This window comes from Lycorma delicatula, chromosome 1, assembly GCF_047948215.1.
Source record: "Lycorma delicatula isolate Av1 chromosome 1, ASM4794821v1, whole genome shotgun sequence".
Taxonomy (NCBI): Eukaryota; Metazoa; Arthropoda; class Insecta; order Hemiptera; family Fulgoridae; genus Lycorma; species Lycorma delicatula.
This window is the reverse complement of record NC_134455.1, coordinates 115,217,363-115,244,532: the sequence shown is the minus strand read 5'-3', so window position 1 is coordinate 115,244,532 and position 27,170 is coordinate 115,217,363. Positions and strand designations below refer to the sequence as shown.

At 30.5% G+C, this 27,170-nt stretch overlaps 1 protein-coding gene across 1 annotated transcript in view; it reads right to left on the bottom strand.

Moving 5' to 3' along the window:
- Positions 1 to 20,784, bottom strand: part of LOC142317606 (uncharacterized) — a 62,610-nt gene extending 41,826 nt beyond the window's left edge. The window contains exons 1-7 of the mRNA XM_075354163.1: positions 20,656 to 20,784; positions 19,115 to 19,152; positions 16,215 to 17,069; positions 10,628 to 10,769; positions 6,077 to 6,205; positions 4,729 to 5,105; positions 2,283 to 2,448 (exon numbers count right to left, since the gene is read on the bottom strand). Coding sequence (XP_075210278.1) covers positions 2,283 to 2,448; positions 4,729 to 5,105; positions 6,077 to 6,205; positions 10,628 to 10,769; positions 16,215 to 17,069; positions 19,115 to 19,152; positions 20,656 to 20,784 — 1,836 coding nt within the window. The remainder of the gene's footprint in view (positions 1 to 2,282; positions 2,449 to 4,728; positions 5,106 to 6,076; positions 6,206 to 10,627; positions 10,770 to 16,214; positions 17,070 to 19,114; positions 19,153 to 20,655) is intronic.
- Positions 20,785 to 27,170: the final 6,386 nt, after the last annotated feature.

Here is a 27,170-nt window from a genome sequence, read left to right as displayed (position 1 = left end):
AACATGTTCAAAGGGAAATATTTTGGCACAATGATTCTTGATGTATGATGCAGTGTTAACACAATGTTCAGAAAGGATTCATCTTTCTTGCAATGTAAAATAAATCCATTATTGCAGCCCACCATTGCTGGTTCACCATCTGTAATAATTTCTGATAACTTGTGCAAAGGCATATTAATTTCTTTTGAGTAATTTTTAAAGATTTTATAAAAATACCTTTGTTCACTCTTGTATTCATAGTAACTTTAATAGTTCTTTCACACTAAAATCACTGAACACCTTTCTTATCTTTACTGCCAACTGTGCTGTATTTGATCTGATCTTATTGATTCATCTAATTGTAATGAGAAATATTCACATTCTTCTGATTTGTACTTTTACTGATCTGTACTTGCATTCTTCTTGAACTTGTATCGTTTGATAACTGTAAATCTTGTATTGCTGAAATATTTTTCACTTATTAGAAAAGCCTTCAAATAATGAATCTTGCTCCTATAAGAAATGCTTTCTTAATTAGTTCACTTTCTAAAAATGGTTCTTTTCGTTTTGCCAAAAAATAAGTAATTTTGAAGGAAGCAGTTAGTGGTTTTGTAATGATGTTTGACGTTATGTTTTTTTGCTACTGACAACACTGTTACATATTAAGCAAACACCACATTTCTCCTTATTTTCAATAATAAAGTCTTCTTCCCAATTTTTGTTAAAATGATAGGTTCTTATACTTTTTACTTGGATTACTCATTTTGGAGTGAAATGCTGATATAAAAAAAAGTACTTACAGCGTGTTTGAAATTATACATACTTCTTTGGCATGAATAAAAGGTTTCAGCATTAGTTTTAGCCATATCGAAGACTTGTTTTTATTTTAAACAAAGTTATATATTAAAAACTTTCAAATTAAGAAACAATAAAATTAAAAAATAATAATAAATGACCATACAAGTAGCAAAACATATGATAATATATTAAATTTTTAAATAAATAAATTAAATAACAAAGTTAAATATAAATTAATTAAAAAATTTTAGTTGTAGACATTTTAAAAATCTTTATTTTTAACTTTTATATTAATTTAAGTTTTGTTAAAAAATATCTAACTACTACTGGACGTCTACTATTTTCAGGTTGTATAGTAATTATAAAAGTTACAAAGAGTTAACCTCAAATTTCAAAATACTTATGAATATTTATGATATTTAGATATTTATGTACAGAATAATTTTATTAAGAGAAAATAAATAAGGTTATATCAACAATAATATTCAAAATATAAAATATTATATCAGTTTGGCCTCTTATGAGAGAACTTAGCTAAAGTATATACAGACTGAACTTTGTTAGGTTTGTTTTTCATGTGATGGTGAGCATATGCATGTTAAAATTTCACTCTCACTTTCTCCCCTAATCATGTAAAAGAAGTATAACTTCAAAAAACAACACATCGATAGTAAGGCATGACAACAGTGCAAGATGACAACAGTAGAAGATTACAACAGCATGTGGTGAAAACTAATACCATACTACTAATACACGATTATAATAGGCGGTCAGTGTAGCCAGTTTAGAAAATTTCTCACTAGCAAGATTTTTAAAAACTAAATTAACTTTTTATTTATTTTATTTAATTTAAAAATTTAATTTTTTCATTTTTTCAACAGTTTGTTGCAGGCGCCATGTAATTAGCTCTGAGGGCACATGTGTACCTGCAGGCACAAGGTTGAGAACCCCTGCTCTAGACAAATCAAGAAAGAAATTTTACTGCCATAATATTCTTTCTATTAGAAAGAAAGAAACCATTTAGGGTAGAAGCAAATATATCAGAATTAACTGAACTCTGCATTAAATTACACGAGTTTATCTTTTCAATATCTTAAAATTTTCAGTATTATGTCATCAAAAATGATATGGTTTTAAAGCATAAGGTTGAAATCCAGTAAAGTTAGCTCTTCAATATCAATTTCATACAAATATTTTTTTTAAATTGAAAATACTCATTATGTTATTACCTCAAAATTGCTTTATTACTTAGCTTGTGGTTGCATTTTCAAACATTAAATATGAAAAGGAAATAAAATGAGTGGAAGTGGATGAAGTATGATGCAATGACTAACAGAGCAAATTTAGTTCACCTCAACAAAATGTAAAACCAAACTTTAAAATAACTATGCATTTTAAATATGTGAATCTGATCAAAAACAAATATTTATAATACTATATAGCTACTATTACAAAATCTAAAACTCAATTTTTATAAAAGCACTTAGCAAGGCTGACAAACTTACCATTTCCAGTTTCAAAACACCCAACTGCTTTTCAAACTCAACTTTAATCTCATTATTTTTATTTGTAAGCTCTTTTTCTAAATTTGTCCAATTTTTGGCAGCTTCATCAAATTCTGTATGTTGTCTATGTTTATCTTCTTTTAGCGTGCCATTTTCATTCCTTAACCTGAATTATGCAAAATAAATGCACTATCTAATATACATATTAATTAATAACAGACAATATTAATAAGCTAATAATTTCAGTTTACTTAATAGGCAATTTTCACACAAAAATAAAAAAATCATTTTTTATAAATGATTATTTACAACTTACACATTTTAACTGTGCACTTTTATTGAGCAATCTGTTGACAGAATGTCAATAAACCTGTAAACAGGATAATTAGTTATTTCAAGTAAAGGAAATTTTCAGTAAGCAATTTTCCATCATTCTCTGTAACCCCAAGATTTTCAATTAAGTGAATGTTGGACAGCTGCTCATTTTAACATTTCTGGTCCTATGGCGGTACTGTTTTAAGCAGAAATATTTTAATTTGTCATATCAATCCATAGCCCAGATGTTTGTATTGTAAACAATTAAGTTATTGTAAACAATTATAAATCAAGTAAAATATGTGGAATTCAATGAATAGTATCGTCCTTAGTATTTTGTGTACTCTAATATGATTTGTAGATACTGAAATTGAAGATAAAACATATCTATTTACCTATGCATAGCTCAAATGTGTATTTCTATGAAATTTTGTTTCTGTTTTTGCATCAGCCACTTTCACTTGCATACAAATGTTTCTCTTACAGTGACTGCTGTTTGTCAGCTAATTTTTGAAAAAAATTTGTTATATAAATTTTCAATTTCAGACTACACTGTGTCAGGGTTATTTACATTAACAAAATATAGCTTCTTTATTTTACAAAACAGGAATTGGTTTAATAAATTAGGATAAAATTGTCATAACATGTAAAACAAACTTAAATTAAGAGTAAAAAATTCCCTTTCATATGGTTTCAACAAGTCAGGTATAATATGAAAGAAATTTGATAATATAACAGCCATTCTAATAAAAAAAAAATAATTCATCAGTAAAATAGATTACTAAAAATAATCTTTTAGCGTTTGTAGCACTTTCATATTAATAGAATAAAATAAGAGAAGCTAAATATTAAGCACCAGTTTCCAAAAAAAATATGTAATAAAAAAATATATTGCATAATACATAAAATCTTCATACTTATACTTGGCTGAAGAAGTCAGAGTACCAATAATACAAAGTGATAGGTTGTTTTTTTTATTAATTTGATGGTTTAAAAATAAATTATTCCTTTGTTGGAAAAGAAAGTTAAAACTTCTAGTATGTACTGTCCACAGTGATTTTAAAATTCAGCCATCAACAATATGGTTGACCCAGCAATTTTGGTACTACTTTAGATCAGGATGTGAAAATGTAGAAAAGAATCCCTGGAAGTACATTTCCATATATTTTGTACAGGTAGTTTTTAAATATTTCTAGAATTGTTTGATAGAGAACAATCCTGACAGTATCATAGCTCACTCATATCAGTATATCAGTATGTTTTGCAAATTTACTTACCAACTGCAATAGCACCCCCTACTGGCCATTAAGCTGGATGTGCAAGTTTGAAATATATTTGCTTCACAATCCCTTTAATCTCCCAGTAACTGCCTCTACAGACAATGTCATGATATACCTTATCAGTACCAGTTACTTTGGCATACTCTAAATACAGAATCTCAACAATTTTGTTGAGTATTGTGTTGACAATTCTACTGTTGTTTGTATATTAATTTTTTAAAACATTGATAAAAAGTATAACAATCTCTCCCAGCTCTGCACAAAGTTGGCTGATAGATTTCTTAACATTAAAGGATTTATTTTATTCGCATGCACCCATAAACATGTTTGCTGCAACACTGCTGGAGGGATATGTGCAGACAGCAATTTTTTCCCAGATACTCCTCATTTATTAAATCAGTTATCTTATTTGAACTTTGATATTTTCAATTGCATCAGAATAATAAATAGAGAATTAAAAGAGTAAATTATAAATTATTATTTTTAAAATTAAGCCAATTATGCATACTCAAACAACGCATCAGTGGATAAATTAGGTTGTGTTAATAGACAGACAATGTTATCATCCAATGTATCCAAACATCATAACTGAACATTATCTTCGATTATAATGTTATCTAATGTCCATCCAAACATCTATGTGTAAACATCATAATTCATGAGCTAATGTTATGAAAATAAAACACTGTCCATGTGTGTTAAATAATAAATTTAACTTTTGACTGATCTTTTTAAAAATAAATAATGCTTTATTAGCAATTTTTTCCCCATTTTTAATAATTATTCAGAAGAAAAATACAATAGTAAAATAATTAATTTAAAAATTAAATCCACAAATAACAAATACATACGATTCATTCTCCACTAACAGTTTTGCATACATCTCATCAAGAGATTCTAATTCTGCTTTAATCTCACCACATCTTTTGTGGGATTTTAGAAGAATATTATACTCTTTGTCAATTTCAGCAAGTTCTTTAATTCTTTTTTCATTTGATAATATGTGAGTATTTAAATTAGCCATTTCATTTTTATAATCAGCTACTTGTTTCTCTAATTTTTCTGATTTTTTGTTACTATTAGAACACTCAAATTTTACAGTTTCCAAGTTTTTCTTTAAAAGAGAATATTTTTCACTGATGTCAGATATAACATCTTGATCTGAGGATCGTAAATTTTCCAATTTATGAACCTCTGCACTTAAATTCTCTGCTTTTGTTTTTTCATGCTGTAACAAAAAATAAAAAAAAAATTTTGAATCTTAAGTAAAAAAAACTTACTTCTAGTAAATACACACTGCTAATTATTCATCCGATAATATATACAAACATGCACAAACTCTGAAATGTTCACCAGAATTTTTTTCAGCAGCCTTTGTATATTCCCACACTACAAGTACTACACTACTAGATTACCAGAATATATTAAGTTTATGTTATTTTATTTTTACTACCAAGTATAAATTGAATGTATCTTACGATATTTCTTAGATAACGTTACTACATCAAAAGCATATACTTGCTACATCAAAAGCATAACAAAATACACTAAACATATGATATGCAGTATAACCAGCATGACAAATATATATATATATATATATATTTATATATATGGTTTTAATTTAATTATTTACTAGATCCAGAATCTAAAAATATATTGTTTATATTTTCGGAGCAAATTTTTAACACTCAATAATATTAGTTTGTTCTTGAGAATAAAGAATTACTTTAGAATTCAAGTCTTTCCAAGATCAGGAAAGTTTTTCCAAGAAAAGTTTTGTTGTTGGATCATAAATATTCACCCTTTGATAAAAACTAATGTTCATTACTAACTGCAAACGATAAAATACATTAATAAATGAGAAATTTACTTAAAAAAAGTTTATAATAGTATAAAATTAATTTTTTCCCCAAATATTGGCTTTACACACAATAAAAAAAAAGGCTGTCCCTTAATTGAAGTCAGACATGCATTTTGGTTTTGCTAATAATTTCAAAAATATTTTTATAGAATGCTGTAAACATCAAAAATATACTGAAAATAATTGATGCCAAAAAAAGCAATTTATAATGGGTATATATTCTAAATAAATTTTTATCATAATTACAAATAAACCTACTGCTTGATCTAATAACCTTAGCATTAAAACTTATAAAAAATAGTAATATTGGATAATATAATAATGAATAACAAAACCTGATAATTTTTTTCAACATTTAGTAGATCTTTCTTCAGTGCATCAAACAATTCCAATTTTTTTTTTAATACTTCACACTCGGAGGAAAGTTGCTGTTGTAATACATCTTTCTTTTTAAGAGACAATACCTTCAATCAATAAACAGTCAAATTCAATGAACTAATAACAAGAATTCAGTAAGCAGATAATAAAAACTTAAGAGCAAACACAAACATATATATATATATATATATTTTAATTAAAATTTTTTAAGCATGTTTTTGATGACTTAAAATTTTGTTTTAAAATAGAATTTAAACCTATGTAATGATTAATAGGTTCACTGCCATTAGAAATATTTTTTCCTGTTTAGCCTCTGGAAATCGGTCAGGTATTACTTCAGAGGATGATAACTATGAGTTAAATGAAGTCTAGTCTTGCACAGTCTCAGGTCGATCATTTCTGTGATATGTGGTTAATTGAAACCCAACCACCAAAAATGTACAATCTAGTATTCAAATCCGTATAAAAGTAACTGTCTTTACTAGAATTTGAATTGAACTCTCGACTTCAAAGAGAGATATATTTATCTTTCACTATGCCAACTTGCTAAGGTGAATTTAAGCCTGGTCATTTCTGCTATCTTTACATTATCAATTAATGTATTTTTATGTTACATATAACGTATGAAATTTGTGCTTAACAAATGTATTTTATCCCGAAAAAAGAGAGAGATAAATTCATCTCTTAGTGATGGAGGATACATCATAGGTTGTGACATGTATGTATTACCAACAAATTTCATTACGAAAAAATAAAAGTAATAACAAAAAATAAATGTTTAAAAGTATATATAGTATATCTTTCCTATAAGATAGTATCCATTTTAGAAATAACTTACTCCATTTTCTATGTAAACAGGAATCTGATGCTGATTACTCATTATGATAATTAACTGTTAGCAACTTCACTATACTAATAATTAGCCCTAATACTAAAAATACTTTAAACAGTAAAAATATTGTTGGCTTTTTTACTTTTGGAAATATGTTTTTCCAAAGCACTCGCACATACATCGACTTCACAGCCACTGCACTTTGTTTTGACTGTTGGTTTTTCTTTGTGCATAGTACCTATCATGAGCAGTTACTTTTTTTTTAGCGTAGTTTACACTGAATTGATTTTAGAGTTTTAATTATTGTGTGGTCTTTGGGAACAACAGTTTGTATTTGCATCTCACATTTATAATGTTTCAACTAGCTGTTCCTTGAACTAAGTAATAGTTATTTTCTTTCCAGTTACAGTTTTATAAATGCTTAATGCATTAATGATAGTTATGGTGAGTAGCAAATCAAGTAAAACTTTCCTATACCTTTTAAGGGTTCTCCTTAATGGAGTACTAAAGACCCCACCTGATCAGTTAATGAATGACTTACCTCTTATTATATCAACAATAGTTTGAGGCTTCAGAACTTCATTATATTTACTTTTACGGTTCATCATTTGGTCAGTATGCTTCATTGAAAGCACTAAAATGTCTCTTATCTTTCCACTTAAGACGTTTTTATTTTGATGAACAACCATAGTTTTAAATTGGGTACTAACATCAGGTGGATTTAATGTTCTTTTTTGTTAACTGTACCAATCAAATGTGTTTCCCTATTTAGTAGGCTTTCAGCTAAATGAACACTGACATACCCAGTTGTCCATGTGCACAGTTCTACCACAGTTAGTGTAAGGTTCAACAAGTTCTAACAGTACTCTCTTGGAAACTATCCCCTATCATTTATTTTCCTTGTCTTTACCACAATATATTTTGAATTCTAAAGTGAAACAATCTTTAGCACAAATCTTAAATACTTTTATGCCATATCTGTGGCATTTATTTTTTAAATATTGCCTCAAGTAAATGAGCCGCAATAAAGGTGTAACACTTTCATTAATGCACATACATAACAAGGTTTAAGGCCATTCTAAAATTAAAAACTACTGCATCTACTTAGACCTAATTTTGTTTATTATCATCATCAGGACATGCATCTAGATTATTGGCACAGTGCAACCTGCTCATAATTCGTAATGATTTGTACGGGGAAGTGGTGTACAAAACATCATTTCTAATTGCAAAATTGTTGGTAGGGGGTACAGTCTCATGTATATAACCATTCCTAGAAAACATTACCTTATCCCTATTAGTATGAACCAATTTATGGATTCTTGCGTACTTTATTTACATATCTTTTAAACTGTTAATAATGTCAAGATATTAAACTTTAATGCATACTTTATTTTACATTAGTCAACTTTGTGACTTAGGTAATTTAAAGGAAAAAATACTCTTTCAAGAATCATATTCCTAAATTTTTTAATTTTCAGCCCTGTAAGCTATTTTTTAAAACATTTTACTCTACAAGCACTTTGCAAAACAGTTCAAACATGGTTAACCCTGATCAGATTTTTTATGAAACTTTTGAAGGTAAAAGGGAGATTTATCCATCAGCATAGTTTTTTAATCTGTACTCAGGCTTCAATTTATGATTTACAACAGATAATAAATTTTCACTTACCTGATGAGATGTAAAGTTAAAAAACAGAAATGAATACTTAAACACTACTATTTAAATCAAAACAATACCTGTTTACACCACAAACACACATTATCCAGCACAGAGGTTTACTACAGCCCTCTTGCGGATCTATGGTCTGAACAAATGTTAAGTTAAATGATTTTTCCTGAGCGCACAACAAATTGTTATCAGCGCCCAGACATGATATTTATATTTTAAATAAATAAATATTAAAAATTAACATTGGTATAGACAGCTGAAACATACTACAGAAAATTCAAATAACTGAATGCAAACGGATGACCCTAAGAAATCATAGAACATAAGATATAACATCATTTCATTACTTCCTAGCATATTTAGCATGTTAGCATCTAGTTCAAACTTGCAACGCCGTGCTGCATAACAAACACAATCCACAAGGATGTGGTGTACAGTTACCTCCTCTCGACAGTTACTCTTACATGAAGAGCTGCACAGTGACACAGTGTACTTAACTGGATGAAGTTTATTACTGACGGTAGCATTCCATTTACTTTGTCACTCATCATAAACCATCCTCTTCAGAAAACAGACAAGATAGTTCAACACAACGTGATTAGCAAAAGGAGACTGAAAGAGGCTTCTTTCAGGCTCCTTTTGCCGCGCTATCAGCACACTCATTGCCTGAAATTCCAATATAGCTGGGGATCCAGCAGAATCTCACAAACAATAGGATGTCACCAATCGCCTGTTAAGGCACTCATGGAAACATACCAGACCATTACATGTCAAAATGTTGGGCTGATTATATTAAGGCCTTATTAATAGCACACAGCTCCGCATTGAAAATACTGAAGATATTGGATAGGCCAAACATGTATGTTTTGTTGCCAACCACAAAACCACAACCAACGAATTGATTCACACTATTTATAACATCACAGAATTTTTCTTGTAATTTAACCGAATTTGTGTACTTATGATAGCAACAAAGACTAAAGCAATAATTTACTAGAGAAAGCTGCCAGGGGTAAATAACATGAAGCAACAGTAAGAACTGGAGGTAACTGTACATTTAGAGCTACGTAATTGCAATTTCTACTGAAATTACAATTTTCTGTTGCAGCTAAAGCTACTGGAGGTAATTGTAAATTTGAGCGCTGATGCTAAATAGAACAGTAGATGATGGCTATTCCTCAAATTGATTAACATGCTGGTTGCAGAATACCACATCAAAGGTTGCATTTTAATGAGAGCCACATGGGAGCATATCATTGGCTTTCATCTATTCCAAAGAGATGGCTCACCACTGTCCACCATCAGACATACCACAGGGCTTGAGAGAAACTCACCTGTAGCAAGACAGATAAATGAATGATGGAGAACATCGAGCATCTTTAGAGCAGTGGCCCGTTCTGACAAATAAGCCATGTAGCCATAGTTTAAGCAGGAACAGACCAAAGCTCAGTAGTAGCACAACATGCATATACAAACCGGCTCCCCAACAGGTATTATATCACTCTCAGCATGTCCAACATTTTACCTTCGGCTCCTTCAAATGTGTTACCCATATCAGTCATTCGTCAAACCATAATTCTAGAAATCTAATCCACATGCACGTTTCAACTGGTTCACCATATAAAAACATTTACCTTCAACCATGAAAAGCAAATGCACTTTTTTTTCAGGGAAAACATGAATCCAGTCAATTTACACCACGATTCTAAATGTGTTATATTTTGGAACAGTCTCTCCAAAACTTAAAAGGATCAACTACTAAGGAAACCCCTGATAAATGCAACAAAATTGCATTCCATTCATGAAGTATATTAAGGATTCCTCTCCTCTATGCCATGTCGTATACATTTTGAAAATTGAAAATTATTCCTACCAGAAATTGGCAAAGTAAAAAGGTAATTTGAATAACACGTTCCAGAGTAACTACATGATTAATAGATAATCTACCTTGGCAGAAATGATCTCACAACTTACTGCAAAATGATAATTTAAAATAAAACTTACCATTTCTTGATTAGACAAAATCAATTGGTTTTCTAAATCCATTTCTATTTTTTTATTGTCAGCCAGTTCTACTTTCAAATTTTCCCAGTTTTCAACAGCTTCATTGTATATTAACTGAAGTTTATCTTTATCATTTTTCAAACTAAAACAGATCAATCTATATTAAAACAATTATATTACTTTATATAATCTTTGAAAAATAGTACCAGTGTTTACACATACTTAAATCATTCTACTGCATTTAAATATAGCATAAAATTACTGAGGCGTTGTTCAAACTCAAGTCAATCTAGTTCTAACAGTTAATAGTGCGTTAATAAACCTCTACAAACTAGAGAGTACTGGAAATTCATTGTTGAAAGATTGCAATAAAATTTATATATACAATGCACACATAATGTTAAGTTTGGCAAGATCTACTGATATATATTTTGTATGTAGAATCAGTGCGTATGATCAATGGCTAAAAACGTTTTTTATATTATTGTATTCTCTATTGGAAGATTAATCAAATGTTCATACCTCATTAAATATTTGTGTACATTTTTTTTCATTTTCAATAGATTATGGACCCAGAATGTCACACAAAAAATTTTTAGAAAACTGTCAGTATGAGATTAAGCTTGTTGTAATGCTTAATGTTGGTTTGTAACAAAATGTTACAAGGAATGAGTAAAATGATTAATATTATTAAGTGGAAGGTGCCAGTAATTAACTACATAGAAATTTAAAAAAAAAACTAATATTTAAAAGGATAAATAAATTTGATGTTGTTGACAAAAACTACACCAAAACCAGAAAATGAAAATATCACATGGTTAAACAAAGATGTAAAGTCAAATTGTTTTGAGAACAAAAAAAATATCAAAATTGGATATTATATTTGAGCAAAATTCAACCAGAAGTATTCACTTATTACAACATATTTCTAAATTATAAATATGATGGTTAAGGTGTAGTTACATTGTTTAGTAAAGTTGAAGAAATGGTTAATCAATATAAGCAATTTGGTAGAACAGCGTCAGATCAGATGACTATAACAAAAATTTTGATGTCATTGCATGATAATTTTAAACATTTGATATCTGCATGGGAAATCAGTTCCAACTGAAAATCAGAAACTGAATGATTTGTTGTCAACTTGTTAGTTGAAGAGGAATGTTTGAATAATAGTCAGCACAGAACAAGCAGTTGCTTTGGCAAGTAATGCAGTAAAAGGAAATGTTTTAATTGCAGAAAAAAAGGATTCTTGATTAATGAACATTTTAGATTAGAAAAAGAAAAAAAATACAAGTATGTTTGGTGGCTTGTCTGGAGAATATTGGGTAGCGGTATGAGCATGTCAGTCACAAGAACTACTGAAAGATAATAAAAAAATTGAAACTCCAAAATATGTAACAAGAGATGATCAAAAATAAAAGTCATAGGTATTTACAATTATCTTGAATGGATTTAAACATCATTAAATAATAACGTTCTGCATGTATTGGATACAAAGTTAATTTTCAGTGAATTGTATTTTGAGTATGGGATACAATATGATTTTGGACCAAAATGGGTACTTACTAACACCACCGCAGCTACAACTTTATTTAAAAACAAAGTAGTCAATCGGATTTCGATGGAAAATAGGTCGATAGATTCAAAACAGCCTCTTTATTAATTTTAATAAATGGTTATTTATATTTATTTATTTTATAAATATAATTTAACCAAACTTAACCTACGCTCGCTAACCTTGACTAATTAACAGGAGTGTTTTGATTATTTAAAAAATAATAAATAATTGCAATAATTACTGAATTTATTAAATAAATACTCAAAAAATTACAGTTAATTAGTCAAGGTTAGCGAGCGAAGCAAGCATATGTTAAGTTTGGTTAAATTATATTTATAAAATAAATAAATATAAATAACCATTTATTAAGATTAATAAAGAGACTGTTTTGAATCTATGTTAAACTCTATATCGGCCTATTTTCCATCGAAATCCAACTGACTACTTTGTTTTTAAATAAAGCTGTAGCTGCGGTGGTGTTAATACGTATGTACCCCAAAATGTATAGAAATTTACAAAAAATAATAATGTTAGTGTTACACACAATGGCATGAGCATTTTTGCAAAACTTTGAAAACATAATATTTTTGAAAAACAATTACCATAAACTTACATCTAATGAACAAGATTTGTGTACTGCTTGTATAAAAGACAAAGAACATATGGTTTCATTCAGTCCAAGCAACACGATAACCAACTAAACATGTGAGATCACACTTATTGATCTATATGGTCTCATCAAGGTAAAATACCTTGGAGGTTGTAGATATTTCAATGTTGATCAAAGATGATTATTCTTATTACAAAGTACTGTATTTTCTTAAACAAAATAGTGAAGTATATGAAAAATTAAAATTATATTTAATATCAAAGAACATCACAGATAATGAGATAAGTTTTTAAGATTAGACAACAGTATGAAATTGTAAATGAAAATGAAAAATCATCTACTATTGAAAGAAGGAATATGTTAGTTCATCAAAAAAGTAACATATACTCCTAAATAGAATGGTAGGTTGAGAGGAAGATGGGAACCATGGTGAAGGCAGCTAAAACTACACTATAAGCAAAATCACTGTAGAAATGTTCTAAGGCAGAAGCAATGAATACTACTTATATTTTAAATAGAATCAGTACAGTACAGTAGAAGGAAAAACACAGTTTGAATTATGGTTTAGTAAACATCTTGAGATAAACCAGCATGCATCTATGGTTCAGAAGTGTATGTACATTTATCTCAAAAAAAAAAGATTGAAATGGAATGCTAAAAGTTCAGTATTCATGGGATACAATGAAGAAACCAAGGGATATAGAATTTATATATAAGAAACCAAGATAACATAGAAGTAGCAAGAGACTGTGTTTATCAACAAAAAGAAGGAAAAGAATTTGAAAGTATAATTGAAATGCCAGAAATTATCAATGAAATTCAGTATGAAAAGAATGAGGGGAAATACAGATGAAGTGAAAGAGATAACAGAAGAAGAAAGAGATAACAGAAGAAGAAAGAGATAACAGAAGAAGAAAGAGATAACAGAAGAAAGACAAATATTGTAAGAGAGGAATGAGATGGCGACCCAAAAGGAAAAAAAAAGAAATGTGAGAAGAAAATAATAATCTTGGAAGACAAAAGACAAGGTAACTTTATTAAATTAAGATCATTTAACATTATTGAATGATTATGAAACAAGTTTTAATGTCAACACAACGACAAACCAATGACCTGTGCGGAAGTAATGAAACATGGTGATGAAGATTTCAAATGAAACTAATGCTATTACTGTTTTGAATGATTTTCTAGAACACTAAAATGTGTTCTTTATTACTTTAAAAGTTCTTTGAATTTAGTTTTAATTTATAAACGGATTGAGACTGATACAATTCTAGATATGCGGATGTTGACTGGGGTGGATTGTAAAAGATTGACAACTGGTTACTCTTCTTCAATTTTTTTTGTAAATTAGTATCTTGAAATTATTATCTCTGTAAAAATAACTTTAAAAGTTAATAAATGTGTTTCATTTTCAAGTACTAAAGCTGAATATGTGACACTAAGTACAGTAACTAGTGAAGCGTGATTAAGAAATATTTTAATTTATTTTGGTGGTTTTAATATATAAGAAAATCCTGTCTTGCATTTAAAGTTGCAATCCTGAAAATCATACATGTATGAAACACATAGATATGAGATATCATTTCATCAGAGAAAAGATTGCTAATGGTACCATTGTTGACATAAGTATATTATGTAAAACAAGTAGTCAAAGGCATTAAGCAAAGAAATGTTTGAAAATTTACACTGTTTTAATATTTTCATAATAAATAATTTAACTGATTCTTTTTACATATTTTTTTTTGTCTTCAGTCATTTGACTGGTTTGATGCAGCTCTCCAAGATTCCCTATCTACATATACAGTTTTCAATAAGTTTATTGAGAAGTTTGTTGAATGTAGGCAATAAAATTATATTTTATGTGAACAGAATGTTGGAAAGATAGAAGCAAGAGTTGCTTGCATATACAGTCATTGCGTACCACTGATAGCTAAAAATGTTTTTTATCTTATCTCCAACATAAGTATAGACAAAAATTATATGTTGTCTGATATATAAAAAATTATCCTTGCTAACTACAAACTTAGTTTGCAAGTCATATTCTAGTGGAATATTCAAGTGGAATAAATCAAACCTATTATTCCTAATGACAAATTGAACCAAACAAATTTTATTGCAGCATTTGTTCAACTCATGTCATACACCACTTTCATACCAATACTTAGTGACTGATGCTACTGATTTACAATCTAGCTGATATTACTGCTAACAGGTTTTTTGAGTAAGACATTAATTTAAGTTTGAAAAGGCTGATATTGAATGGTTGTTAGATATTGTTACATGGTTTTAATATTGTATACTGTGCTTTTATATTTCACAATACTAGTGTATTAAAATTTCATAGTTCTCTGTGTATGTATGTAACATTTTAGTGGCAATGGATTTATGATTTGGCTCTATGAAACAGCTGATAAATGTTAAATTATAGCATTCATTATGTAGTTGAACATACGCTAACATCAAACAGCCACCCACATTAAAACCTTAATATATTTTACACAAACAAAGAAAAATAATTTATCACAATGGATCATTACAACTTCAACAATACATCAAATGAACAAATAAAGTTCAAATAAAAGAAATTTTTAAGACTGAATAATACTTTGTTACAATTTTCACTGCTGATAACATGTACAAACCACAAGCAATTGTTAATTAGTTCCCAAATCATGAAAAATTCAAAATGTTTAGCCAGATCAGTTTTTCCAAATAAACCATCAGATGAAAGGCTCTAACAATTTTAATAATAATATTTGATGATTTTACAAAAAAGTTTTTAATCATGGAAATAAAATTAGAATACATAATGATGTTGCTGGAATTTGTATTCTTTCATTACCACTCACTACAGATTATCATAACAGAATATATTTTGGAAAACTTCCAGTAGAATCTCTTCCTTCCATCCAGCAGGTATGAAGTAGTCATGCTGGGCATTTTTCAGATGCTAAAGAACTTAATTATCATAATTATCACAGCTAAGTGTACCTGGATTTAAGTACCAAAAATAACTTTAAAAGTTAATAGATTATCTACATGCATTTAAAAATGTTATTTTTTAAAAAATAGCAATTATTTAAAAAAGCAATTATAAATTGCTTTTTTCATAAAAACTATTGTTATCAATCATTTTAGTAGCTTCAGAAGAATAATACAACATAAAAGTATTTATTAATAACCACAAGGATAGAAATAAATGAAAGATACACTAATGAAAAATAAACCATTATACTTAGCTCGCTACATGATCCTGACCTGCACGTCATCTAAGGGTTATATTTAATGTGCAAAACCATTACAATAATTTTTTAACCAGTCCAAAAATAATATTTCTTGAATCGAAACATTTAAACAAACAAATTTTTTTCAGAAAGAGAACATTTATAATAAAAATTAGCATAAGAAATACATACGACTGAACATCCTCTATTAGTTTCATGTGTTCTTCTCTGACCAATTCCAATAAAGCTTTAGTTTTACTGCATTTTTCAAGGTCTTCTTGAAAAGCATCTTCATGCCTTTTCACAGATCCTTGGTGTTCCTTAATTAAGTTCTCGTTTGATGATATTTGGTCCAACAAATTATTCAGTTTATTTTCCTTTTCACTTATGTCTTCTTGTTCATAGCTTTTCTTAACAACGACAAATAATTCTGATCTTACTGTGTCTAAGCATTCTGTAAGTAAAGAATTTTGTTCTTTGATTTCAGAAAGGTTTTTTTGATTTGACAATACCTCTTTTTTTAAGTTACTCAACTTCACATTATTATTAGCAATAATATTTTCTAATTCTTCTCTTTTCTTAATGCTGCTGGATAATTCTAGATTTAATTTTTCTGAATTTTGAATAAGAGAAGAAATTTTTTTATTGAGTTCTTCATTTGTTATTGCATTACGTAAAACCTGTTCATTAAAATTATTTAATTGTATTTTATTACTATTGATAGTATTTTCTAACTCTTCTCGTTCCTTAAAACAACTGGATAACTCTGATTTTAATTTATCAGAACTTTGAATAAGAGAAGAAATCCTTTGATTGAGTTCAGAAATTATTTCTTCATTTGATAATATTTGTGTGTTTAAATTCATAAACTGGGTTTCTTCATCAATGATAACTTTCTCTAATTCTTGTATTTTCTTAATGCTTAATGAATCTTTTTCATAGAGTTCTTCAATTATCTTCTTATTTGATAGCATCTGTGTATTAAAGTTGATAAACAGTACTTCATGATTGGCAATAATTGTTTCTAATTCTTCTGTTTTCTTAATGCTATCAGATAACTCAAATTTTAATTTATTTAGATTTTCTATTAGAGAAGAATTTTTTTCATTGCGATTAGCATTTAAATTTTCATTTAATGATATTTGTTCATTTAAATTAGGCAGTTTTATTTCATTATCATAAATAACATTCACTAATTCTGTGGTTTTCTGACTACTCTCAGGTAACTCTGAGTTTTGAATAAGGGAAGAATTTCTTTCATTGAGATCATGAATTATTCGTCCATCTAATAATTCTTGTTGTTGTAAATCATTCAGTTCTACTTCTTTGCTAGCAACATTTTTTTCTACTTTTGCTGCATTCTTAATACAGTCACATAACCCCAAATTTAACGTACCTAATTTTTTTATAATGGCAAAATTTCTATCATTGAGTTGGGTAATTAATTTTTTATTTGATAATATTTGTCGATTAAAACTGGCAAACTCTTCCTCATTATTAGAGATTATTTTCTGTAGTTTTTCTGTTTTCCTGATAATACCAGACAACTCACAATTAACTGCTTGTAACTCTTCTGTAAGTAAAGAATTTTTTTCAGTGACTTCAAAAATTACTCTTTGCCTTGAAGAACATAAATTCTCCATCTCTTGAAGTTCTTGTCTTAGTTTTTTATTAACAATTTCATCATTCTGTAACAAAATATTATAAATTATCTATTTCTCCATTATAATGCAGGTTTTTTATAATTATATGACAAGTGAGTACTCTTTCATGAATAAGTTTTATTCGTACACAATAATTATATTTTAAAAATAAGCTCAAAGTAATTGGACATTATTAAAATTCGAGAAATAGTATAATAATAATAATAATAATAATAATAATAATAATAATAGAGCACTTGCAGACATTCACATAAAAAAATGATTGTCTTTTCTGTTTTCCCCCACAATGATTTTTTTAATGTTATGTATTAGTAATTGCTCATGTTATAATTATAATTTGCAGAGAAATTATAAATATAATCTAACCAAACTTAACCTACGCTCACTTCACTTGCTAGTTAAGATTAGCGAGCAAAGATAGTGTAAGTTAAGTTTGGTTAGATTTTATACTTAAAGTATATAATTATTACATGAGCAATTACTAAGATGTAAATCATAAAGCAAAAAAACTATTATGGGTAAAAATAGAAAAGACCCAAAAATTACATGACTGATATCTACAAAAACGTTTTTCTTTTAGGTAAAATATGTAGACCTTCCATTAAGGTACTTCTAATTTTTTTGGGGGGAATCCAACATTCACCACTCTTCCACTTCCTTGAACTTCATCCTCCACTATCCACTAAAACCTGCCAAACAATGCAAATTTACTCCTTCCTTTCTAATTTCATTCTGCCATATTTTAAACTGTACAATTATTTTTTTTAGAAATGTCCATTCCATCAGTATCTTACTCCACTGACAATTTTTTTTCTACTCAAATGTTCAGCCTACTCCCATTTCACTTTTCTATTAAACCCTGTGGCATCTCTTATTAGCACAATTCCTTTTACAATCATACTTCTGACTTTGTCCCAACCTTTTAACAGTCAAACTTTTAACAATCAATATCCTCTGCATACTCTTTCTTACTCAAGTTGTAGCAGACCAAATTTGACACCCATACATTAATACTGGAAGAATAAATAATTAAATACCACACTTTTCTTTATTTTTCAATGGCATTTTATGTCACCATGGTTTTTCCACGTAGGCCCTTTTTTTCTTCAGTGACCAAAACTTTTCCATAAAGGGCTATGAGTCTGAATTTTCTTGAATGTAATTTGTCATGCTATGTTTCTGACGTCTACAGTAGGATTCTATGGTAGGACCTTCAGCACTATGTCACAACAAATTTCAAGTTATTAAGACCCTTCTCATTTATTCCTTTTTTAGTTGTCACTACACCTTTGAAGGACTTCATTACAATAATAAAACAGTCAATAAGAAAGGGACTTACACATACAGGAGAGACAGTTCACCTCTAGACTCATTCTCAATAAAACAGTTCTCTACTATAAAACTTTCTTATTATGTTTGTGTACTTACTTTCCAGACCTACTGCTATTATGAGAGATACTATGAAGCTAAAACAAACAAAACATAAATAAAAAGTAAAATTATTCCTCAGCCTTTATAATTAACTGACATAGTATATAAACAAGCTCTTGTTGAAAATCCTTTCCTAAAACCATCCTGTTCTGGCATTAAACTCTATTACATTTAATATTTTATTATTTAGCAGTCTTGTTATCAGTCTTCACAATGCTGATAATAATACAAGCCTATAATTTTCTACACTTTATTCCTGATGTCCTTATGAAATAGCATGATCCTAAAGTGCTTCCATTGATCAGTATTTCATCAAAAGAGAGGATAAAATCTTTGCCAGGGCCACTCCTCCTGCTTTTAGGATTTTTTTTTACTAATTCAATCATCTTCTGTATCCTTCTTGCCCTTCAATTCAATCATAACTTTCAGCACTACTTCACATGTCATTGTTCTGGTTCATTACACACAATTAGCTGTACATCATACAAATCATTATAAAAGTAATAGGATTTGTTAACAGTTCCACATCTCATTCCTGATCCCATAGTTGTAATTACCATTAACATATTCTCCAAATAGTAATTTTTGCTCAGCAGTCTTGTTCTACTCCCTAATCACCAACAATGTATATTGTATATGATAGCCACCACTAATGGTTAGTTATATCACAGAAATTATACAACTAAAGACCGCACAAATAGCAAAGAGCTTCAAATATCAAAAGAAGAAAAATTTAAGGATGCTACATTGTTTCATTAATATGCTTAAACTACTACACTACCAATAAGAAAATTTATATCTATTTTCCAATGTTTGACAGACACCTATCAGAAAAATTATTAGCTTTTCCAACACGTAATTCAGTTACAAGAAAATAAATTTTGAATGGGACAAATAGAAAAAGCTGATCAAACCTAGGCTTATTTTGCATGAGAGCAGATTCATCAAGTAATGAGCAATCAGAGATAAACTATTCATACATGCATTAGTTAAAGACAGTCATGTAAAATTTCTGCCATATATTATATATTAAAAAAGGTCCTTTCAAAGGGTGAAAAATTATAAGCTGGTGTAATAGAATTGTTAAATTCCGTAATATCTACAAATATGTAGAAGTTTCATCCCAGTGCTTTTTTAAAAATTCATGATATGTTAAGTGATAACAGTTTTCACGAATATGTGACTTGATTAAGTAAAGAAAAGGCTTTGAGAAGTAAAAAAAAGTAAGGTTGTATTCTGGGTGAATATTTCAAAAAATATATTTCATTAATAAGAATTATATTCAACTGATCTATTTGTTAAGGATACAAGAAAAAATGATACTTAGTAAAAAAAATCAATAGAACTGCTTTGGCAAGAGTTAATAAATCATTAACTAAGAATTAATAAACATGTTTTACTTGAAACATATTCCAGCACAAATTAAGTTTTATTATTACAATTAACATATTCAACTTCATTACATAATGTATTAAATAATAAAATCCATTTAATGAAAAAGTTAAATTAAGAGAAGAGTACAATAATACCAAACACACCTTATGGCTCTGTTTAACATCAGCTAATTCTGCCATTAGTGTCTCCTGGTGCTGCACATGTTTTTTTATCTGTTCTTGCCAAATGGAAATCTCTTTTGACAATTTAACATTTTCTTCAACAGCCAGCATCTAAATATCAACATTTTACGCTACAGATCTGTTTGCAAATATTTTCACTATATCCAAATAAATTTACTGCTTATTATTATTTACTGCTCCAACCTGACCGCCCTGGGATCAAGGCCAACAAAGCCCCACACCGAATGTCAGACCATCAGAGTTTTCAAATCCCACAAAAAAACAATTCAATTATGCAAATATCTAGTTAACCAGGGCACAAATGCAAAGACCTATGCAAACACCTTTGCAAAGATCTTGATGGAAAGAGCACCCAAATAGGTCCCTGACACCCAGGTTAAACCTACTTACAGTAGGTTTGACCTACTTGTGTCAGTACTACTTACAGTAGATTTGACCTACTTGTGTCAGTACTACTTGTGTACAGTACTTGTACGATGTGATAGTACCTGTCACATCATAGCCAATTGGTCTTTTAGCAGCATCATCATGGTTTTGACCGGTCTGAATGCACCTTGCGTTGATGGCCCAACAGCTCTGAGTATCCTGCAGGCACGGGTTGTCCTGAGTTCAACCTCATTCCATAAGCCTCCAATCTTCGAAATAAGCAATGACACAACATCCGCTGGGCAAGGCTCAGCCCCATCAGAGAATCAAACTCAACAACCCACAACAGAGGGCCTAGCACACTGCTCTGGGAACAAGCCTTTGAAGTGTCTTCTTACCTCATAAGCATCCACAAAGTATCACCTCAATGACTGGAACAACTATGTGATATAACCTGCATTTCATTACTAGTACACTGTTGCTGAAATAAGGCAGAGGGCCACCACAGATTGTTGGAGGCACCAGATATGTGAATTGAGAAAATACCCAATATTACTATTTCAAACAATATTAATTATAATATTGTGTCCTCAATTCCCTTGCCAGAACAAAAACTATAGTGATTTTCAACAAATTCACGATGTCAACCTCTCATAATCAATGAAAAGAATGCCTTTTTTCGCTTATGCCCTAATGCACAGTATACAAAAAACCCCCATTGATCCTTATTACCTTGTTCCTTTAACAAAGGAACGCCAAGAATCCATGTTTGCTTTTCAAACTTTATCAAAGTAAAAAGACCTTAGTTCTCCCGATAATCAACCACCAAATCTGCTCACTGTCCAAGATCACACTCACACTGAACGGCTCGCTTTAGACAACTTCCTGACAGCTTCAAAAGAGACCTCCCTATTCCACCATGGAGCAATCCTCTCTCGACCAGAACTTTGTGGAATGGAACTTTCAGCAGTGTAGATGAATGCCCAAGATAATCTCTCTGCCAGGTCTACTAACTCCAAGCCTTCCAAACCCCAGTCCAAGACACAGAGTCTGGTTGAATTAATATAATATCAACAAATTTTCTCCATTCTACCCTGCTGTGCAAGAAATGCCTCTGCTGAACAGTAACATTATTATATCTATAGGCATGCCTCAAACAACAAACTACTGATCAGTTACAAACCCTACCAGAGAAATCCCTGCCAACAGTGACATCAATGTTAATGCCACTAAAATCCGCCATCCCAGCATAAGTGAGCAGCTCACCAGAAAAATTACTTCTAAACTATACTGGGCAATAAATCCTTCAACCTATTCCCCACTGTCATAAGTAAAATCACTATGCCACATAGGAAACTTTTCATTTACATCTACACCCAACACAACCAGACTATTGCTACAAAATCTAAGGATCTTAGCCCATACCTACAAATGTCATTTTACCAGTGCCTATACTGGAGTTAAGAACTTACAACATAAAGATGAAAGTTCTGAAGAGAGAGATACTGGAAGGTGCAATAAAGTTCCATTCTGCACAAAAAAGCAGACATTCTTCCAGGATAACAATGAAACTTCTGCCAACCACTAAATCCTGGATGTCACCATCACTACATAAGTATGCTGTAGACGAACAATATCAAGACTCCTACGAACAGCAATCTCTCCCAATTCAACCTGAACTATATCAGCATAATACCCGTTGCACATCCAATATTCTTTGATCCTGCAAGATGTGAAGTCAATAAATAACCTTCACTCAGAAATAAATCTCTTAAGAACTGACCTAACCTCCAAAACTCTGTGGTAGTGCTCTGCATACACCTTCCTGTCTTAAAAGGTCACCTTGTCTAGCTCAGTATTCTGTTCTCTAAGAGCCATTAGCTTATCCTCAGCAAGATGACTGTTAATATCACAGGTAATAAACTCTTATACACATCTTTCATTTCGAATATAGTACAAAATCACCCTAACTGTCACTTTATCATCAGCAATGACAACCAATCCTTTTTGTTTTTTACCTAATATTCTGTATTTTTAGGTTTGACCTCTTACTACATGGCACAACCTGAAATTCATCTTTCATTTCTGTGTTTGTTTTTGCCGAACCCTCCTTCCTATTTAGGAAGATTACCTTGGACTTCCAGAACAAGCTAGCCTCTCATTTATCCTTTAAAACCTTGGTGTAATGCCTATGCTGTGCACTAACAGCAAGCTTGGGAGCAGCAACTGGAACAGAAACCATCTTCTTGACTAAACCTCTCTTACCTCAGCAGGCTTAGAGTCTAAGGTCTTATAGTTGTCAGCCAAAACTAACATAATTGCTTTAAACTAAATCATTGGAATGACTCTACTTCAAACATTGGCAAAGGCACTTTGAGGGTTCTTTAAAAACACCATCAATCGTTCAAATTGGTCTTCAAATACTACCACAAGAAGAACAGAACTACCAGCCTTCCCATTGGCCTTCAAAAAATCACCAATAACATCTTCCTTTGATCCATGGTGGTTGCACTTGAGCAATCATCAGCAGAGGAGGCAGAGAAATCACCTGCCCTCCTCTCTGCGACCTCACCAATTTTACCCTGCTTGGGCTTAGGTTGCTTCCTAGACTCTGGTTCTGACAATCACCAAGCCTACCGGATCAGTCAAATATTTGGCCTGAGCAATCACAAAGCTCAGATAATGACCCTTGCTCCAAAAGGCATAAGCAGGACTAGGGTTGGGCTTAAGCCAGGCTCTGCTTATTCAGAGTACTTACAACCAGCAGTTGTAGCCACTACTTCACCATGTAGAGTATGTACCATCAACTAAAACAAATATAAAGTGAATAAACAGCAAATAAAGAAACGTATTTTTAAATAAGAAAAAATAATTTTCATAAGGCCATTATTGTTGCCATACATATGTTTCATATCAACGAATGCGATGATAGGCCTTTCAGAAGTCAGTGAGAGTAGAGTACACCTACACATGCGTCCCTCCCACCACACCAACCCCAATCACTCGCAGACGACTACAAAAGAGCAGTACCAGTACTGAGAGAGCTATTCCGTCATGGACCTTCACCAGGAGCAGAAGAAGATGGAAGATGGAAGAAGATGGCCAGCCCAACATGGGACCTCCAAGCAGGCGCCAACATCCCCGCTAGAGCAGCAGACCTGGCCAGTCCACCAAGCAAGCCGCTGGATGCGAACGCTACCTTCCCACCCAAATTTTCCAACCTTCAAGCACCCTGGTCAGCGGTCATCAGGCTCACCAGCAGTGTGGTATCTCTTGTGGAGAACTGCCTCGACTGGAACAGCAGAAGAAGACGACTGATGCTGACACTATAGGTTTTGTGGGTCAACATTGCCATGCTGTAGTGACCAACGGCAGCTGAGGGAGACTCTAGTCTTATTCCAGTGGACGAGCCGCAATTCCCTGACTGCAGCCAAGCCAACATTATCAAAGACCTGCTTCCGAACCCAACAACACTTCTCAGGGCTAGCTCGGAAAAACACAAACAGCCCTTTCCAGAATGACTACAAAATTTACGGTGCCACATTTCATTGAAGCCATGCAGCTTTGATTTAACCATCAAATGTAAGCAATTTTTATATCTGAATGGAGAAATTAAAAGATAAATGAAAGATAAGCTGAAAGCTTAATACCTCATAAATAACTGTGTACATTGTAGTAAGAAAACAATTCATCAACTAAATCTAACCAATTAGTTTGACTAAAAAACTTTATTGCAAAGGCAGAATTTACAATATTTTAATCCAACAATCATTTAAATACGATGTAGAAGCATTTTACTGACCAAATTTGACAAACATTAACAATTGGTTTGAGGTTATTTAAAGCACTTTTGTAAAGATTCGCTGATAATCCTGTTCTTTTCATGGAAACCAAAACAGCAATGATTTACTTTAATGCTGGAAATGAATGGCAATGATTTACTGTTGGGAGAAATTTAATTTTAAAAAAGAATGACTAAAGATAATGAAATATAACAAAGGAAGATAATGAGGAATTATCTACACATGAGAAATTAGAAAATTCTGTTATACAGTAGAATTACAAAAGATAGTCACCAAAAGTACCTTGGCAAAACTCTGGTAGCAGTAAGTATATTAGATCTAATCATAGAAAACTTCTTGACAACAATTATGAGGAATAACACTGTATTACTCTAAGGTAGTCTTCTTTTTCTATATTTTTTTTTGTTTTCAGTCATTTAACTAGTTTAGATGCAGCTCTCCGTGATTCAGTATCTAGTGCTAGTTGTTTCATTTCAGTATATCCCCATCACCTATCACCTCTTAATTTGTCACTTTATCCACCCATCTGATTTTTAACATTATCCTATAACACTACATTTCAAAATCCTCTAATTTTTTCTTCTCAGGTACTCCGATTGTTTAAGTTTCACTTCCATATAATGTTATGCTCCCAACATATACTTTCAAAAATATTTTCCTGATTTTTAAATTAATTTTTGATGTAAGCAAATTATATTTCTGACTGAAAGCTCATTTCACTTGTGCTATTTGGCATTTTATATCGCTCCTGCTTTGTCCACCTTTAGGAATTGTACTTCCCAAATAACAAAATTCTTCTATCCCCATAATCTTTTCTCTTTCTACTTTTATATTCAGTGGTCCATCTACATTATTTCTACTACATTTCATTACTTTAAACTAGAATTACTATATCATCAGCAAATCATAGCATCTTATTCCTTTCATCTTGCAGTGTTACTCCAGATCTAGATTGTTTTTTAAATCATAAACTGCTAGTATCAGGGATAAGGAGCATCCTTGTCAGACTTCCTTTTTTTATTATGGATTCTTTCTTATGTTCTTCAATTATTACTGTTGCAGTTTGGTTCCTGTAAATATTACAACAATTGCTAATTATCTATCTATCTCTATACTTGAACCCTAAATTTTTTCCAGTCTACATTATCAAATGCCTTTTCTAAGTCTACAAATACTATGCATGTTAGTTTGTTTTTCTTTAATCTTCCTTCTACTATTAATCTGGGTGCTAAAATTGCTTCCCTTGTCCCTGTATTTGACCAATGATCATTTCTCTTTCCATTTCAACACTTTTCTTTAATCTACTCTTATTTTGCTAATTTGCACTTCCTGCTTATAATATTTCTTATGTCTATAGTTCCTTTTACCTTCATCACTAGCATTCTTATACTTTCTATGTTCATCCATAAACTGCAATATATCTGATATCAAAGTTTTCCTATCAGTTCTCTTTGTTCCACTTAAATTCCCTTCTGCTCATTTAAAGATTTCCTTTTTAACATTCTTCTATTATTCTTCAATATTTTCTACCTTATTGTTTTTACTCGGACCTCTTACAATATCCTCCTCAAAAATTACCTTTACCTCCTCTTCCACAAGCTTCTTCACCTTTTCTCAGGTTTTTAAACCCCAATCTATATTTCAGTATCATTAAATTATGATCGCTACCAATGTTTGTTGCAGGATATCCGTTGCAATCAAAGAGTTGATCTGATACCTTGCAGTATCACCAGGCTTTTTCCATGTGTAAATTCTTCTATTATAATTTTTAAACTGGGTGTTGGCAATTACTAAATTATACTTCCTGCAAAACTCAATAAGTCAATCCCCTCTTTCATTCCTTTTCCCCAGCCCGTATTTGCTCATAATATTTTTCTTCCATGCCTTTTCCAATGCTAAAAAAAGGTAGTCTAAAAGGTGTACTATAAAAGGAAAAACATTTTCTTATAACATAGCATGTTACAATAGAATTTTGAAAATTAAGTAGGTCAAGTAAAAATAAAATAAGGTCAAATAAAAGTAGGTCAATAAAATTCTAAATGAATTCTTAATACATTTACAAGAGAAGAGAAATTTGTCATCAAACTAGGTATCTTGATATAAACCTTGTAAATATCACTAACATATTTATGTTTAGAGGAAGACAGACTGGAATTTAAAACAAATAATTTGACGATGTAGAACATAATTATTCAAGTGGTAATTTACAAATTTAAAACAGAAAGGAATGAAAAATCAACAACTTAAAAAAAATCCTTTCACAGTTAAATTCCTTCACACTATTAAATCCAAGAGGAAAGTTTCAAT